At 43.4% G+C, this 15,540-nt stretch overlaps 1 protein-coding gene across 1 annotated transcript in view; it reads right to left on the bottom strand.

Moving 5' to 3' along the window:
• The window catches only part of TUBE1 (tubulin epsilon 1), a 57,876-nt gene that overhangs the window by 38,136 nt on the left and 4,200 nt on the right, over nt 1-15,540 (bottom strand). The window contains exons 3-5 of the mRNA XM_077487096.1: nt 13,502-13,554; nt 9,573-9,630; nt 1,992-2,107 (exon numbers count right to left, since the gene is read on the bottom strand). Coding sequence (XP_077343222.1) covers nt 1,992-2,107; nt 9,573-9,630; nt 13,502-13,554 — 227 coding nt within the window. The remainder of the gene's footprint in view (nt 1-1,991; nt 2,108-9,572; nt 9,631-13,501; nt 13,555-15,540) is intronic.

Here is a 15,540-nt window from a genome sequence, read left to right as displayed (position 1 = left end):
AAACATTTACAGCCCCGATCCCTGCCGCGGAGATGTGACTCCTGCATGCATGCGCGGGAGTAGCGTCATTGCGGCCTGGCCTATCAAGTGGCCAAAGGCACGGGACCCGGAAGGAAGACTGGGCGAAGATGGCGTGCGGGGGGGGGGGGGGGGTTTGGCCTGCCTGATCGGTCTCAGTGCTGTGGGGACACCATATGACAGGTAAGTCTGCCATAATGTACCAAAATGCTGTGCATACTAGTAGTGGGGGGTGTGGGTTACTGTCGCTATGTGGGTCTATGAAGCCACACAAACTTTGGAGTGTGTCCACAAAGTTGCCAACATAGCAGAAGGAGCAGAGGATCGCCAAAGCAGCAGAGGATCGCCAAAGAAGAAGGGAATGCTTTGTGGTAATATATTAAATGAAAATAAAAAGTAGCTTTTGGAAATCCTTTAAACAGTTTTGGAGAACTCATCTTGCCTTAAAGTAGATGTAAACGGATTGACATTTTGTTTACTAAAGCAATGTGTATCAAACAACTGCCATGTTTTTTCCTTGGAAAAAAAATCCTTTTTACCATATTTTATATCTCAGCATTTGCTCAATTTGCTCAGGACAGGTTTCCTGATAGTGACACCGGCAGAACATGCCTGTACAATTAGTATACCGTATATACTCGAGTATAGGCCGACCCGAGTATAAGCCGAGGCCCCCAATTTACCCCCAAAAAACTGGGAAACCTATTGACTTGTGTATAAGCCGAGGGTGAGATATGCCTGTCCATCCCTGTGTGTGTGTCCATCCATCCATCCATCCATCCCTGTGTGTGTGTGTGTGTCCATCCATCCATCCATCCCTGTGTGTGTCCATCCATCCATCCCTGTGTGTGTGTCCATCCATCCATCCATCCCTGTGTGTGTGTGTGTGTGTCCATCCATCCATCCATCCATCCCTGTGTGTGTGTCCATCCATCCATCCATCCATCCCTGTGTGTGTGTGTGTCCATCCGTGTGTGTGTGTGTGTGTGTGTGTGTGTCCAGCCTACCTGTGTCCCGAGCCTCCGTCCGGTCCCGTCCCGTCCCGAGCCTCCGTCCGGTCCCGAGCCTCCGTCCGGTCCCGTCCCGTCCCGAGCCTCCGTCCGGTCCCGTCCCGTCCCGAGCCGAGCCTCCGTCCGGTCCCGTCCCGTCCCGAGCCGAGCCTCCGTCCGGTCCCGTCCCGTCCCGAGCCGAGCCTCCGTCCGGTCCCGTCCCAGGATCACCGCTCTTCGTCGGCGCCCATTCCCCTGTTCAAATGCCGCGCCTCCCTGTCTGTGATAGGCGGAACACAATTTCCCAGCAGCCTGTGTTCCGCCTATCACGGACATCGTCTCATCCTCGTCCGTAGTACGAGGATGAGACGATGTCCGTGATAGGCGGAACACAGGCTGCTGGGAAATTCAGTGTTCCGCCTATCACAGGCGAAGGCGGAGCCGGAGGCGCGGCTTTTGAATTATAGAATGGCCGCTGTCTGTCTGCTCGACACGCTGATCGAGCAGGCAGACAGCGATGACTCGAGTATAAGCCGAGGGGGGCACTTTCAGCCTCAAAAAAGAGGCTGAAAATCTCGGCTTATACTCGAGTATATACGGTATGTATGGCTGCTTACAGTATAGTCTCTACAGGAAGCATTTGACAGGGAATCGAAGCAAAAGTAAGTGAGAGACAGAGCTTTGTCACCCTTTAACACAGGGGTCTCAAACTGGTGGCCCTCTAGCTGCTGTGAAACTACAAGTCCCATAAGGCATTGGGAGGCTGACAGTTACAAGCATGACTCCCACAGGCAGAGGCCTGATGGGACTTGTAGTTTTGCAACAGCTGGAGGGCCGCCAGTTTGAGACCAGCAGAAAGGATCTGAGACATTGCACAAACATGCGATTTGGACCTCTGCTGGAAGATAATTTTACTGATAGCACCTGTATAAAATGTTTATTTAATAGCTCTGCCCCTACAGATATGCAGTGTTAAGGTCTTACCAATTATTTCCTGAGCCAGATACATCAGTAATGAGCTGCTTGCTATCAAAAAGGTCTCGAAGAGGCCCTTGTAATATCTCGTTTACAACACCTTCTTCCATATCTATCAAGACTGCCTAGGGGGGACAAAAAACAAAACAAAAAAAAAACAACACACATTTAGCATGACATTGAGCACTGTATTTACAGGCATTAGGCAAAGCAAAATACTGCTGTTTCTCTCATGTGTTTGTGAGGGACTTTTAATGTTGTGATGTTTGTTAAACACTTGATTTCAGGAATGTGAAAAGGAGCATAAACTTTTATGTTATGTTAAGGCTAACAAAATGTTAAAGCATCGCCTAAGCAAAAAAGCAAAAGCATGATACTAAATGGGGCTGCAACCAACGATTATTTTCCTAATCAATTCCTTGACCGATTATTGTTTTGATTAATTGGTTAATAACCTTAAAAAAAAAAAAAAAAAAAGAGAAAAGTGTAGTGTATAATTTAGTAAAGTTTAAAAAAAAGGCAATTCATTCTTAAATACCTATATGCAGTGGTAAATGTAAATAACCAACTATATGGTTAAGGAGCAAAACATCTAATCCACTCTGAGAATAACAGACAGAAGAGATATACTGTATACACTATTAGGAGGAGCTATATACTGCATATACTATTAGGAGGGGATATACTATTAGAGGAGATATACTGTATTTACTATTAGAGGGTGAATCTGGTAAATATCATCAGACTTAGATGAAATTTTATAAAAAGTTAGACTGCAAGAATGTTTGTTTGATTTTCAAATCGGGTCAAATCAACAATCGTTTTCAACCACAGTGACAGGAAAACTTAGAAATAATAGAAAACTTCTTGGTGAAAGGAATTTTCAGACAGTGTACTGTATGTGGTTTTTCTTCAGAAATGACATTCATTTTAAAAACAGAATGTTAAAAGCAAGTGAACATTTTCGAACACTGTTTCAGGTCTGATTCACACCTATACATTTTTTGTGCTTTTTGTATTTTGCAGGTTTGCACTACAGAACGTGTTCCATAGGAAACCATATTTAATGGACTGTAGTGAAAATCTGCAAAATGCAAAAAGCATTAAAAATGCATAGGTGTGAATCAAGCCTCATTTCAGCAAATGTACAAAGATTTTTCGTATGAATATTCTCATCTGAAAATTGATCCGTGTGGCCAGCATAAGGCTCGGTACACACCTATTCAGTTTGCTTTTGATCTGTTTTTGCAGTGCATTTTGATTTTTGCGCATGCGATTTTGCTGAGAGTTGCGGTTTTGTATTTTTTTATGCCTTTTTGTTGGCCAATTTGTTGTTGGGCAGATTAAAAAAAAAGCACAAATTGCTGCAAAAATGCATTACATGCTTTTCTGCAGCTTATCCATTGAAGTATTTTGAACCTAAAATAAATAAATAAAAAAAAAAAAACAGTGATTTATTTATTTAACGCAAAACAGTGATTTTTTTTTTTTTTTTAACGCAAAAGTCCCGACCCTTTCCAAATACACAGAAGCTGAAATAAGCATAGATGTGAACATGCCCCATAGGAAAAAACACAGGTTGTTTAGTGACATAATGGGGTTGAAAAAATAATAATAATAATAATTAGCCCATTATAATACAAAGAGAGCAGATAATCACTATTGTAAGGAGTTCATTTTTTACTGTGAAACTAATATTTACAGTAGCGATTATTTCCTCTCTTTGTACTTAAAAGGGCTAATTTTATTTATTTTTATTTTTTTATTAACTCCATTATGTTATTGGCCGAGTAATCGATTATGAAAATAGTAATCGATTAGTTGTGTCGGCCCTAATTCTAAGGCTTTGTAAAAAGCAATGAAAGTGTTGTAACCCACATTAACAAGATTCTACTAATCATTAGTTGACCTGCACACATCGGAGGTTATTTAGGAAAGGCAAATCCATTTTGCACTACAAAAGGTAGTTAAAGGTTACCAGATGATACAGGACTGTCTGAACACATGCCAAGCTAATTTTCCCACAAGCACTTCGAGATTAAAGTTCTAATGGTCATTCTGTAGCCTGCTCCTTTAACGGAAACAAGGGAAAAGGAAATGGAGTGGTTACTGCAAAACCAAGTAATTGGTACCATTAGGATTAGAGCGCCACCCAGAATTAAGGAGGTCCTGGGGATGACTGCAGTATAAAATCAGCAGTCGGTTCATAGTCTTATCCCACCACAGGTCTGTTTTAAGGCTTGATTACAGCTCAAGCACAAAAAATAAAATACCCTGCAATCTATTAAAATAAAAAAACATTCTTGCTTTAATACTCTCCAGCGCTGTCCCCAACAGGTTTACCACTCTGTGATCCAGTGTTGGTCCCCTTATATTATGAATGATGCCCAAATTCATTCAACTTACTTCCTATGAGCCAAGGGTGTCAAGGACTCACCGCCTGGAGGTACGTCATCCAATCACACTGGGAGCACATGAGAGAGCTGCAGAGAGCAGCAACATGTCACCATGTCGCTATTGAAATTAGCTCTTTAACCTGCCTTCCTCATTAAAGCGGAGGTCCACCCTAAAGTGGACCTTCCGCTCATTGGAATCCTCCCCCCCTCCGGCGCCACAATTGGCACCTTTCAGGGGGGAGGGGGGTGCAGGTACCTGTACAGTACAGATATCTGCACCCACTAACGGCATAGCTATCTGCGGAAAGGGGCGTAGATTCTGCAGAATCTACGCCCCTTTCCGAAAGTCCCCCGCTGCCTGCTGGGAAACACACAGATCCCAGAGGCAGCGGGACCATCCTTATTGCGCAGCGTGACTCGCGCATGCGCAGTAGGGAACCGGGAAATGAAGCCGAAAGGCTCCACTTCCTGATTCCCATACCCAAGATGGCGGCGGCAGCACCCGAGAGACGATCGAGAGATCGGCTTCGGGTGCCGACATCGCGGGCATGCTGGGTGGGTAAGTGTCCTTATTTTAAAAGTCAGCAGCTGCTGGCTTTAAAAAAAATAAAAAAACGGCGGAACTCCCGGCGGACTCCTGCTTTAACCACTTCAGGACCGCCGTATTGCCAATGTACGTCAGCACAATGGCACAGGCAGGCAGAATCACGTACATCTACGTGATTGCCTTCCAGCGGGTGGGGGGTCCGATCGGACCCCCTCCCGCTGGTTACGGCGGTCCGATTCGGTCCAGGAGCGCTCTGTGATGAGGGGATGGCCGTTGGTTTTCGGCCACCCCCTCTGGATCGCTCCTGGCCAATGAGAAGCTTCCTCCTCTGTGTATTGTTTACACAGGAAGGAGGAAGTGATGTCATTCTCCTCGGGGCGGTCTTTTTGACCGGACTACGAGGAGAAGAGTAAAAGTAAGTGTGCACCAACACTACACTGACATGTAGGTACACACAGGCACACAAACCCCCCCCCGATCGCCCCCCGCCCCCCCTCCCCCCCCAGTCACAGTGTCACTGATTGCATTGATCATTTCTTTACTGATCAATGCATTCAGTGTCAGTTGTGACAGTAAAAACTGTCAGGACAGTTAGTGTTAGGTCCAGGGTAGCCCCCTATCACCCCCCAATAAAGATTTAACCCCCTGATTGCCCCTAGAGTTAACCCTTTCACCCCCTTTTGCCAGTGTCACTAAGCGATCATTTTTCTGATCGCTGCATGTGTCGCTAGGTAGCTAGTTATTTTTTTAGGTTCACCGCCAGGTTTTTATATCGCTAGGTACCCCGATATACTACCCAATAATGGGTTTAACCCCCTGATTGCCGCTAGTTAACCCTTTCACCCCCTTTTGCCAGTGTCACTAAGCGATCGTTTTTCTGATCGCTGCATTAGTGTCGCTACAGTCGCTAGGTAGCTAGTTATTTTTTTAGGTTCACCGCCAGGTTTTTATAGCGCTAGGTACCCCGATATACTACCCAATAATGGTTTTAACCCCCTGATTTCCGCTAGTTAACCCTTTCACCCCCTTTTGCCAGTGTCACTAAGCGATAATTTTTCTGAACGCTGCATCAGTGTCGCTAGGTAGCTAGTTATTTTTTTAGGTTCACCGCCAGGTTTTTATAGCGCTAGGTACCCCGATATACTACCCAATAATGGTTTTAACCCCCTGATTGCTGCTAGTTAACCCTTTCACCCCCTTTCACCAGCGATCACAGTATAAGTGTCACTGGTGACGCTGGTTAGCCAGTTAGTTATTTAGGTTCCCCGTCAGGTTTTTATATAGCGCCAGGGACCCCCATATACTACCTAATAAAAATTTGAACCCCCTGATTGCTCCTAGTTAACCCTTTCACCACTGATCACCGTATAAGTGTTACGGGTGACTCTGGTTAGTTTGTTTTTTATAGCATCAGGGCACCCACCATTTATTACCCAATAAAGGTTTAACCCCCTGATCACCCGGCGGGTGATATCAATTAGGTTTTAGGGTCAGGGTCTGCGTCGCCCCAGGCAGCGCTAGGTTAGTGCCAGTACCGCTAACACCCACACGCAAAGCATACACCTCCCGTAGTGGTATAGAATCTGAACAGATCAATATCTGATCTGATCAGATCTATACTAGCGTCCCCAGCAGTTTAGAGTTTGCTGGCACCTGCGTTTTGCCCCTCTGCCCAGCCCACCCAAGTGCAGTATCGATCGATCACTGTCACTTACAAAACACTAAACACATAACTGCAGCGATCGCAGAGTCCCTGCCATCGCTAACAGGTTTTTTGGTAGCATTTTATATTCAAATCCGGAAGGCAGTGCTTGGTTTTCGGGGTCCCGTACGTGGCTAGGCTCCCAAAAAGTCCCCCACATGTGGTATCCCCGTACTCAGGAGAAGCAGCAGAATTTATTTTGGGGTGTAATTTGACTTCTGCCCATAGCATGTGTGAGCAATATATCATTTAGTGACAACTTTGTGCAAAAAAAAAAAAGTTTGTAATATTCCCGCAACTTTTGGCAAAATATAAAATATTCCATGGACTCAACATGCCTCTCAGTAAATAGCTTGGGGTGTCTACTTTCCAAAATGGGGTCATTTGGGGGGGTTTTTGCTATTTTATGGACTTCGAAACTGTGATAGGTAGTGAGGAGTTAAATCAAAAATTTGCACCCTTAGAAATCCTGAAGGTGGTGATTGGTTTTCGGGGTGCCGTGCGTGACTAGACTCCCAAAAAGTCCCACACATGTGGTATCCCCATACTCGGGAGAAGTAGCGGAATATATTTTGGGGTGCAATTCCACATATAACCATGGCATGTGTGAGCAATATATCATTTAGTGACAACTTTTTGTAAAAAAAAATTTTTTTTTTTTTTTTGTCATTATTCAATCCCTTAGGACAAAAAAAATAAATATTCAATGGGCTCAACATACCCATCAGCAATTTCCTTGGGGTGTCTACTTTCCAAAATGGGGTCATTTGGGGGGGATTTGTACTGCCCTGCCATTTTAGCACCTCAAGAAATGAGATCGGCAGTCATAAATTAAAAGCTGTGTAAATTCCAGAAAATGTACTCTAGTTTGTAGACGCTATAACTTTTGCGCAAACCAAAAAATATACGCTTATTGACATTTTTTTTACTAAAGACATGTGGCTGAATAAATTTTGCCCTCAATGTATGACTAAAATTTAGTTTATTCGATTTTTCTTATAACAAAAAGAAGAAAATATCTTTTTTTTTCGAAATTTTCGCTCTTTTTCCATTTATATCGCAAAAAAAAAAAAAAATTAAAAAAAATCGCAGAGGCAATCAAATACCATCAAAAGAAAGCTCTATTTGTGGGAAGAAAAGGACGCAAATTTCGTTTGGGTGCAATATTGCATGACCGCGCAATTACCAGTTAAAGCAGCGCAGTGCGAAATTGCAAAAAGACCTCTCGTCCTTAAGGTATTTATTGGTCCGGAGCTGAAGTGGTTAAATAAGACTATTTCTGTGTAGCCTATCATGCATATTTTGTTACTCATCAGTAATCTGAACAATTAAACGTTATTACACAGCCTAATCAGTTTGAAAATATTTGTTATGCTAATTTCCAACTTGCAAAATTTGTAATGTTTACTCAGTGTAGGATTGTTTCTGGCATTACACGAAAGAGAAAGATACTAGACTACATATCTGGTTGTCCTGCCCCTTGATCGAGGCACTCTGGACAAAGATCTTCACAATATATAAACAGAAGCCTTTCAATCTTGAGGACACCAGAAACTGCCCTTCTTCCTATGCTCCCAGGATTCATTTTGAATGCCAAGAACGGTCTATTTCTTATAGCAGCTAGAATGGTAATACCCAAATGCTGGGAGAACAAAACAACCCTCTTACCATTAAGGAATGGGTTCCCAAACGTAACCAGTTATCCTCGCCTGGAGGAGCTAACAGTTTGATTCCAAGACAAATTTAACCAATGTGCATCCACCTGAAACATTTGGATTCACTACATGAACAATGACTGCTTCAGAAGTCAATTATGACATCGCAGATCATTAACCCATGGAATAGACAAGATGGCTGCTCCTCTCAGTGACTGACCAAATCTTTTTTTATTAAAATAAAATAAATAAATAAAATAAAAAAGGAAACTAAGAAAGAAAAAAAAGTATGAAGAATCGGAAAGTACAACTAAGTGTATCCTTCAATTGAAGTAAAACACTGGAACCTTCTTCAATGGCTGGGATAACACAAGGAGTGTATCTTGGTAAGCCATTTTCTTTTTTGTTTGCATAGATATATCATGAGTGGAAGTTGTTTGGGAAAACTTCCTTCCTCTAGCTCATGATTTGTGCATAGTCAAGGCATAATTTGGGGTTGATTTACTAAAACTTTAGAGTGCAAAATCTAGTGCATGGTAGCCAAATCAGCTTCTAATTTCAGCTTTTTCTATTAGGCTTTGGCAAAAAAGCCTGGAATGTGATTGCTTTCTATGTAGAGCTGCGCCAGATTTTGCATTCTCCAGTTTTAGTAAATCAACCCCTGTGTGCATTATCCAGGCCACTGTAAGAGACAAGATTGCAGTATTTTTCCCGTTTTTTAATTGATTTTGGAGGATACTCTTAGAGGGGCTCTCTGCTCCTCTCATCTAGTTGAATTTCTTTCCCACCCGTGGTTGTTTGGTTGCACAGAAAATTTGGAGGATCTTTGCAGCAAATGACAATTTGCTTACCTGAAGGACTGTCGTTGGTCCTCCTCATAAAAGTATTTTTGTGGATGCCATTTAAACAAAAAAAATAAATAAATAAATAAACACACACACACACACACACGCGCTTATTATGTCTTCCTGTCTATGTAATTGTCCATTTAGAAAGTTATAGCTGGAGCTGAAGTGCATCTGGGATTTCAGTATGTAGTTTAAAACATACTGCATATTTGACAAGGTATATCCATGCCAAGCAATGAAGAAGAGTACGAGTATAGCGCTAATTTGGTTCATAGCATAATTGGGTTGCACATGACTTAGAAATATTTGTAATATATTTTTTGATAATCCATATTTGTACTTTGTGTGATCAGCGGGACAGAAGCTACATTATTGTGCAGTCATAACAGCACTGGTACTTTGAGATGGTAATTCAAGATGCAATCAGTTTCATTTGTCTTACCCGTGCTTTAAGTGAGCAAATCTTCCCTCTTTGAACATCTGGTCTGACAATTTCAGTTCTGGAAAACAAAAGACAGTTTTTCTTTTTAAACAATATTGAAAGAGCTCTCCTATTCACAACAAAATGACTGGGACACTGGTAAGAATTTTACCATGTCTAAATAGTGAGATCTTGTTGTACGTTGTACTTCTGCCTAAAGACACATTTCACATATCATACTAGCTTATTTTGAAATACTTACCTTAGAACGATGCCCTCTCATCTGTGCCCGCACACCGCTGTGACGGCTGAAATCTTGCCCGGAGTCTCTTCCGGGTTGGCGGGCTCTGACGCAGCGATTGCCAGAGCCATGATGACGTCACTCCCGCGCATGTGCACAGTAGCTGCCGGTCACAGCACAGGGCCCTGAAGAAACGGCAGGGACGGCCGTCCCTTCAAAAAGCATGCGACGATGACGTAATCGGCATCGTATACAGTAACCATCTCCTAAACGGTGCACGTTTAGGAGATATTTACAGTACCTATAGATAAGCCTTATTATATTCTTACCTAGAGTTACAAAAAAAACAGGGGAGTTTACTTCCTCTTTAAGTGGTTAGCTTTCCCTTCAGGCTTGATCACCTCTGCGGTTTCTATTTTTTGCGCTATAAACAAAAATAGAGCGACAATTCTGAAAAAAATGCATTTTTTTTTTTTACTTTTTGCTATAATAAATATCCCCAAAAATATATAAAAAAATTTTTTTCCCTCAGTTTAGGCAGATACGTATTCTTCTACATTTTTTTTTTTTTTTACCAAAAATAACACAATAAGCGATTATTGATTGGTTTGCGCAAAAGTTATAGCGTTTACAAAATAGGGGATCGTTTTATGGCATTTTTATTATTATTTTTTTACTAGTAATGGCGGTGATCAGCGATTTTTATTGTGACTGCGACATTATGGCGGACACATCGGACATTTTTGACACATTTTTGGGATCATTGCTGTATAAATGACAATCACTGCTATATAAATGCAGTGATTCCTGTGTAAATGACACTGACAGTGAAGGGGTTAACCAGTGGGTGGCAGTGTAGGGGTTAAGTGTTCCTAGGGGTGTGTTACTAACTGTTGGGGACTGAGTTTTCATTTAGTGAACACTGATCTCTGCTCCAATCACATGGAGCAGAGATCAGTGTCACTAGTTGCTAGGCAGAATGGAGAAATGCTGTTTACAACAGCATTTCTCCATTCAGCCATCCGGTGAGACGATCGCGGGTATGCCCGCGGCGATCGAGTCCGCGGGACCCGCAACTGGACTCACGGGGGCCCCGACCAGCACGGGAGCGCGCCGGCGCCCTCCCGATGGCAGGGCGGCAAATTTGAAGGGATGTACAGGTACGCCCATTTGCCTGCCCGTGCCATTCTGCCGACGTACATCGGCGTGCGCTGGTCGGGAACTGGTTACATTTTTTTTTTTTTATTCAGATTTTCATCGTAGCTTTCTTTTTTAAGAAACAAATTATACTTACCTGCCCTATATAATGGTTTTGCACAGAGCAGCCCAGAACCTCTTCTCAGGTTCCTGGCCCCTTCCCCTTTCAGAGTGCCCCCACGGCAAGCAGAGAATTTTAGATGACTGGTTGCTCCTTTCCCGGGCAGATGTCTTCTGCTACTTTGCTGAATAACATAGGCTTGTAAACCAGAGAAATCAAAAATAAAATGAACAACTACTTTAAGTTGGCCTGTGAGTCTAGGTGTCAATGACCACTAGGCATGTAGGAGTTAAAGTATTGAAGCCAGAAAGTCAGTGTGACCAGCTAACATTGTCAGAAAGGTAAAAAGGTCAGTCATTATGACATCTTTCATGACAGATTTAAAAGCCAGGGAGGTGTCAGTAAAGACGTCTTGGTAAAGGCAGTCCTATAACATGATGCAAGCTATAGGACTATTGACTAGGGGCCTATTCACACTTAGGTGTGAATTACAACACATGAGGTAATGCACACACGTGCCACATATACAGTAGTTCCCCTTAAACATACACTAAACCGTACTGCATAGATACAAACCAGCTACATAGGAAAGAATGGGATTTCTAAACGCATTTTTATTCATGGCTTTTACTGCAGGAAAATGGTCACTTGTGAATAGGCACTGATTTTGGCCACATGCCACAAACAGAGATACATGATCCTCACAAGCATGATTTTAATGTGCCAATGAACACTTTCAACCACTACGATCATACTTTAACCCCTTCAGCCTCGGAAGGATTTGCCCCCTTAACCTTCCTACCGGTAATCACGAGTCTGGCTCAGGTTGGGATTTTAATTACATAAGCGGTAACCCCGAGCCAGACTCGGGATCGCATCGCTCGATGCAGGGGAGGACACAGGGAGAGTTACTCACCTTGTCCCCTGGATCCAGCGATGTCCGCCGCGCTGTGCGATCGAGCCGTCCTGCGCTCGATTCACAGTGCCGAATGCCGCCGAGCTCCGTTCCCTGCGACGTTACGACGCACGGGAGCGGAGAACGGCAGCAAATTCAAAAAAGTAAAAACACACAAAACACACACAGCACTGTAATCTTACAGATTACAGTGCTGTATTAAAAAATACACACCCCCTTTGTCCCTAGTGGTCTGTGCAATGCCCTGCATGCACTTTTATATTATAAATACTGTTTTTTACTGCTTGGAATTTGGAGATTGTCCATAGCAACCAAAACATGTCCCTTTTTCAGTTTTTTTTGGATTTAATTACATTATTGAATAATTTTTTATTATTCTTTATTATATTATAAACTTTATCATACCCGGGATGTCCGCTAGACTCTGGTTTGAAGAGATTTCAGAGCGTTATTCCTAAGAATTACAGGACTACAAAATAAAAGCCAGATTTCCATGCAAAATAATTGTACCGCTTTCAGCACCTTATTCCAGACTGAATCATACCGCCAGGGAGGTTAATGACCAGGCCATTTTTTGCTATATGACACGGTGTCAACTGACAATTGCGCGGTCGTGCGACATTGTACCCAAACAAAATTGACGTCCTTTTTTTCCCCACAATTAGAGTTTTCTTTTGGTAGCATTTGATCACCTTTGCAGTTTTTTTTTTGTGCTATAAACAATAGGCGTATATTGATTGGTGTGTGCTAAGGTTATCACGTCTACAAACTATGGGATAAATTTATGGACTTTTTAAAAAAAAAATTTATTATTGTCTTTATTGGTAATGGCGGCGATCTGCTATTTTTAGCGGGACTGCGACATTGCGGTGGACAAATCTGACCCCACATTACACTTTTTGGGGCCCAGTGAGATTATTACATTGATAAGTGCTATAAAAATACACTGATCAATGTAAAAATTAGACTGGCAGGGAAGGGGTTAACACTAGGGGGTGATCAAGGGGTTAACTGTGTTCCCTAGGTGTGTTCTAACTGTATGGAGGGGATGGGCTACCAGGGACACGTCAGATCTACTGTTCCCAGTGATGGGGAACAGTGATCTCTGACATGTGCCCTGTCAGAACGGGGATTTGCCTTGTTTACAAAGGCAGAGCCTCGTTGTGCCTCTGTACTAAGCGATCGCAGGTGGACAGAGTTCACTTGACTGTGCAGGCACTCAGCTCCGCTGTTCTCCCCATCTCCCAGGTGTCAGTGGAGGATCTTGGCCCACCTACCTCTGCAGTGCTCGGAGTTGGGGAAGACAGCTCAGGCAGGCCATGGATGAGCAGAGTGGCGCTATAAGGAGGTACTTGCACAATTTTATTACAGAAACACACCCCCTCCACATAACACGATCCTGTAATAGAGAGGATTCCAGCAATTGTACTGGCACTTTTCACACTGGGGATTCCTGGCATGCAGGGAGGGAGAGGCAAACATGGTAGTAGCATGTTTCATATTTCTTATTGTTTGGTATAAACCATAAACCTTACCTTGTATCAACATTTCTAAAAAAGCTGCACAAAGCTTCGTCGTAAATTCCTTTCTGGAAAAAAAAAATGTTTTGCTTCTGGTTACATGTATACAAGACTAAAAGATGTAAATACACCTGTACAGCTAATTTTTATCCTATGACGTGAACCTAACCACAAACCTGTCTTAGCCCTTGTACACACGGTCGGAGATTCCGACAACCAAATCCGTCGGAGTAATTCCGACGGATTAATTCCGGAAGAGGTCCGGAAGTGATGTTGCATACACATGGTCGGACTAAGTTGTCGGAAAATCCGATTGTACATAACGTGATGACGTTATTTCATTAGGACGGGACTACGTTCAGGCTAGTAGCCAATAGCTTTGGTCTAGGAATTTGATCTGAGCATGCATGGCACTTTGTCCGTCGGAGTAGGCTACACATGATCGGAGTATGTCCGATAGGAGCATTTTGTCAGAAAATTTTACCGAGTACAAGTACCAATATTTTTTCCAAGTACTCGCCAACACCCAATAATTTTTTTTAAAAGCGGAGTTCCACCCACCGCTATAAAAATTAAAAGCCAGCAGCTGCACATACTGCAGTTGCTGACTTTTAATAATTCGACACTTACCTGTCCTGGAGTCCAGCGATGTTGGCACCGCATGCCGCTGCCATTGCAAGTCAGGGAGCCTGGCAGTGAAGCCTTACGGCTTCACGCGGGAAACCCTACTGTGCATGCACGAGGCTCCGCTCCTCTCCTACTGGCCCGGCGGGTGGGGAGGAGGAGGGAGGTAGCCTGGGTAGTGACGTCAATACTCACGGCTGAGGCGTTCCCAGAAGTGGTAAAAGGATGCCTGTGAAAGACAGGAATCCTGTCCCCTCTCTCCCCTGAAAGGTGCCAAATGTGGGGGGGGGGGGGGGGGGTGTAGAAGTATAATGAGCGGAAGTTCCACTTTTGGGTGGTAATGAGACAGTGGCACTAATATGCAGCACTGATGAGCACCGATGACGCATGTCAGTAGTTTTTTATTCTTATTTTAATATTTTCTTACAATTTTTTTTTAGATGAATGGACAGGAGTCAGAGGCTTCTGTTCATTCATAAACTGAAGCATCGTAAAAAAACAGTTTACGATGCCCAGTTATGAATGGACAGAGTCAGTGATCACTGACTGTTCATTCAGAGAAGGAAGGAGCTGGTAAATTACAAATTTACCGGCTCCTTCCCCAGCTCTCCATCCTGACAGACAGATCTGGGACAGCGGGCGGCCAGAGGAGGAGGAGCACACAGAGGGGGATCGGAGGAGGAGTACACATAGGAGGACCGAATGAGATCGCTGCAGTGGTGGGGGGAGTTACAAGCACCGATCTCCCTGTATAGATTTTAATAAAGCAGTTGAAAGCCATGGGGGGGGGGGGGTAGGGGGTGTGTGAAAGAGGAGGAGATTCGGCTCTTAGCTGCTTTATAGAAATCTATACAGGGAGATCAGTGCTTGTAACTCCCCCCACCGATCAACCCTGACTGCCCAATTGTACACCTTGTACTCAGGCAAATGCTCGCTATCGGCACCAATACTAGTATTGTTATTGGTGCAACCATAAATCCTGATCTTGCTTCTGCCCCTGCTGCCTTGTACCTGCTACCCCTTGTTTCTGATCCCAGTTTTGGATCCCCCTTCTCATCTGCTCCCTGCACCTCCGGTTTTTCCATGCCTTTATGTGTTCCCCATTTTGTATATAGCTAGTCTTTCTGTTTATTAGGTTGATTAGTTAGTTATTCTGTAACTGTGTTTTTGGTTCAGTTAAATTTTTATGTTTGCTGTGTTCTGGTGTTTGGATGCATTTTGTTTCACTGTCTCCATCAGTCTCCTGAATGTAGCTACGCAGATCTGAGCTGTTGAGGCCGACATCCCTGGAGTGAATACTGGCATGGAATTAGTCTTGTAACACTTTTACATTTCTAAACCATCACAGGAGAACTTTAAGGTCTTGAACACATGGGCAGCAGAACGTGGAACTTAGCATGCGTTTCCAGCATTGACCATGAGCAGAAACA

The sequence above is a fragment of the Lithobates pipiens genome, unplaced genomic scaffold (assembly GCF_037356315.1).
Source record: "Lithobates pipiens isolate NorthernLeopardFrog02 unplaced genomic scaffold, aLitPip1_a1.2 Scaffold_18, whole genome shotgun sequence".
NCBI lineage: Eukaryota > Metazoa > Chordata > Amphibia > Anura > Ranidae > Lithobates > Lithobates pipiens.
Note: the sequence above shows the minus strand (reverse complement) of the source record. Positions and strands in the feature narration are given on the sequence as shown.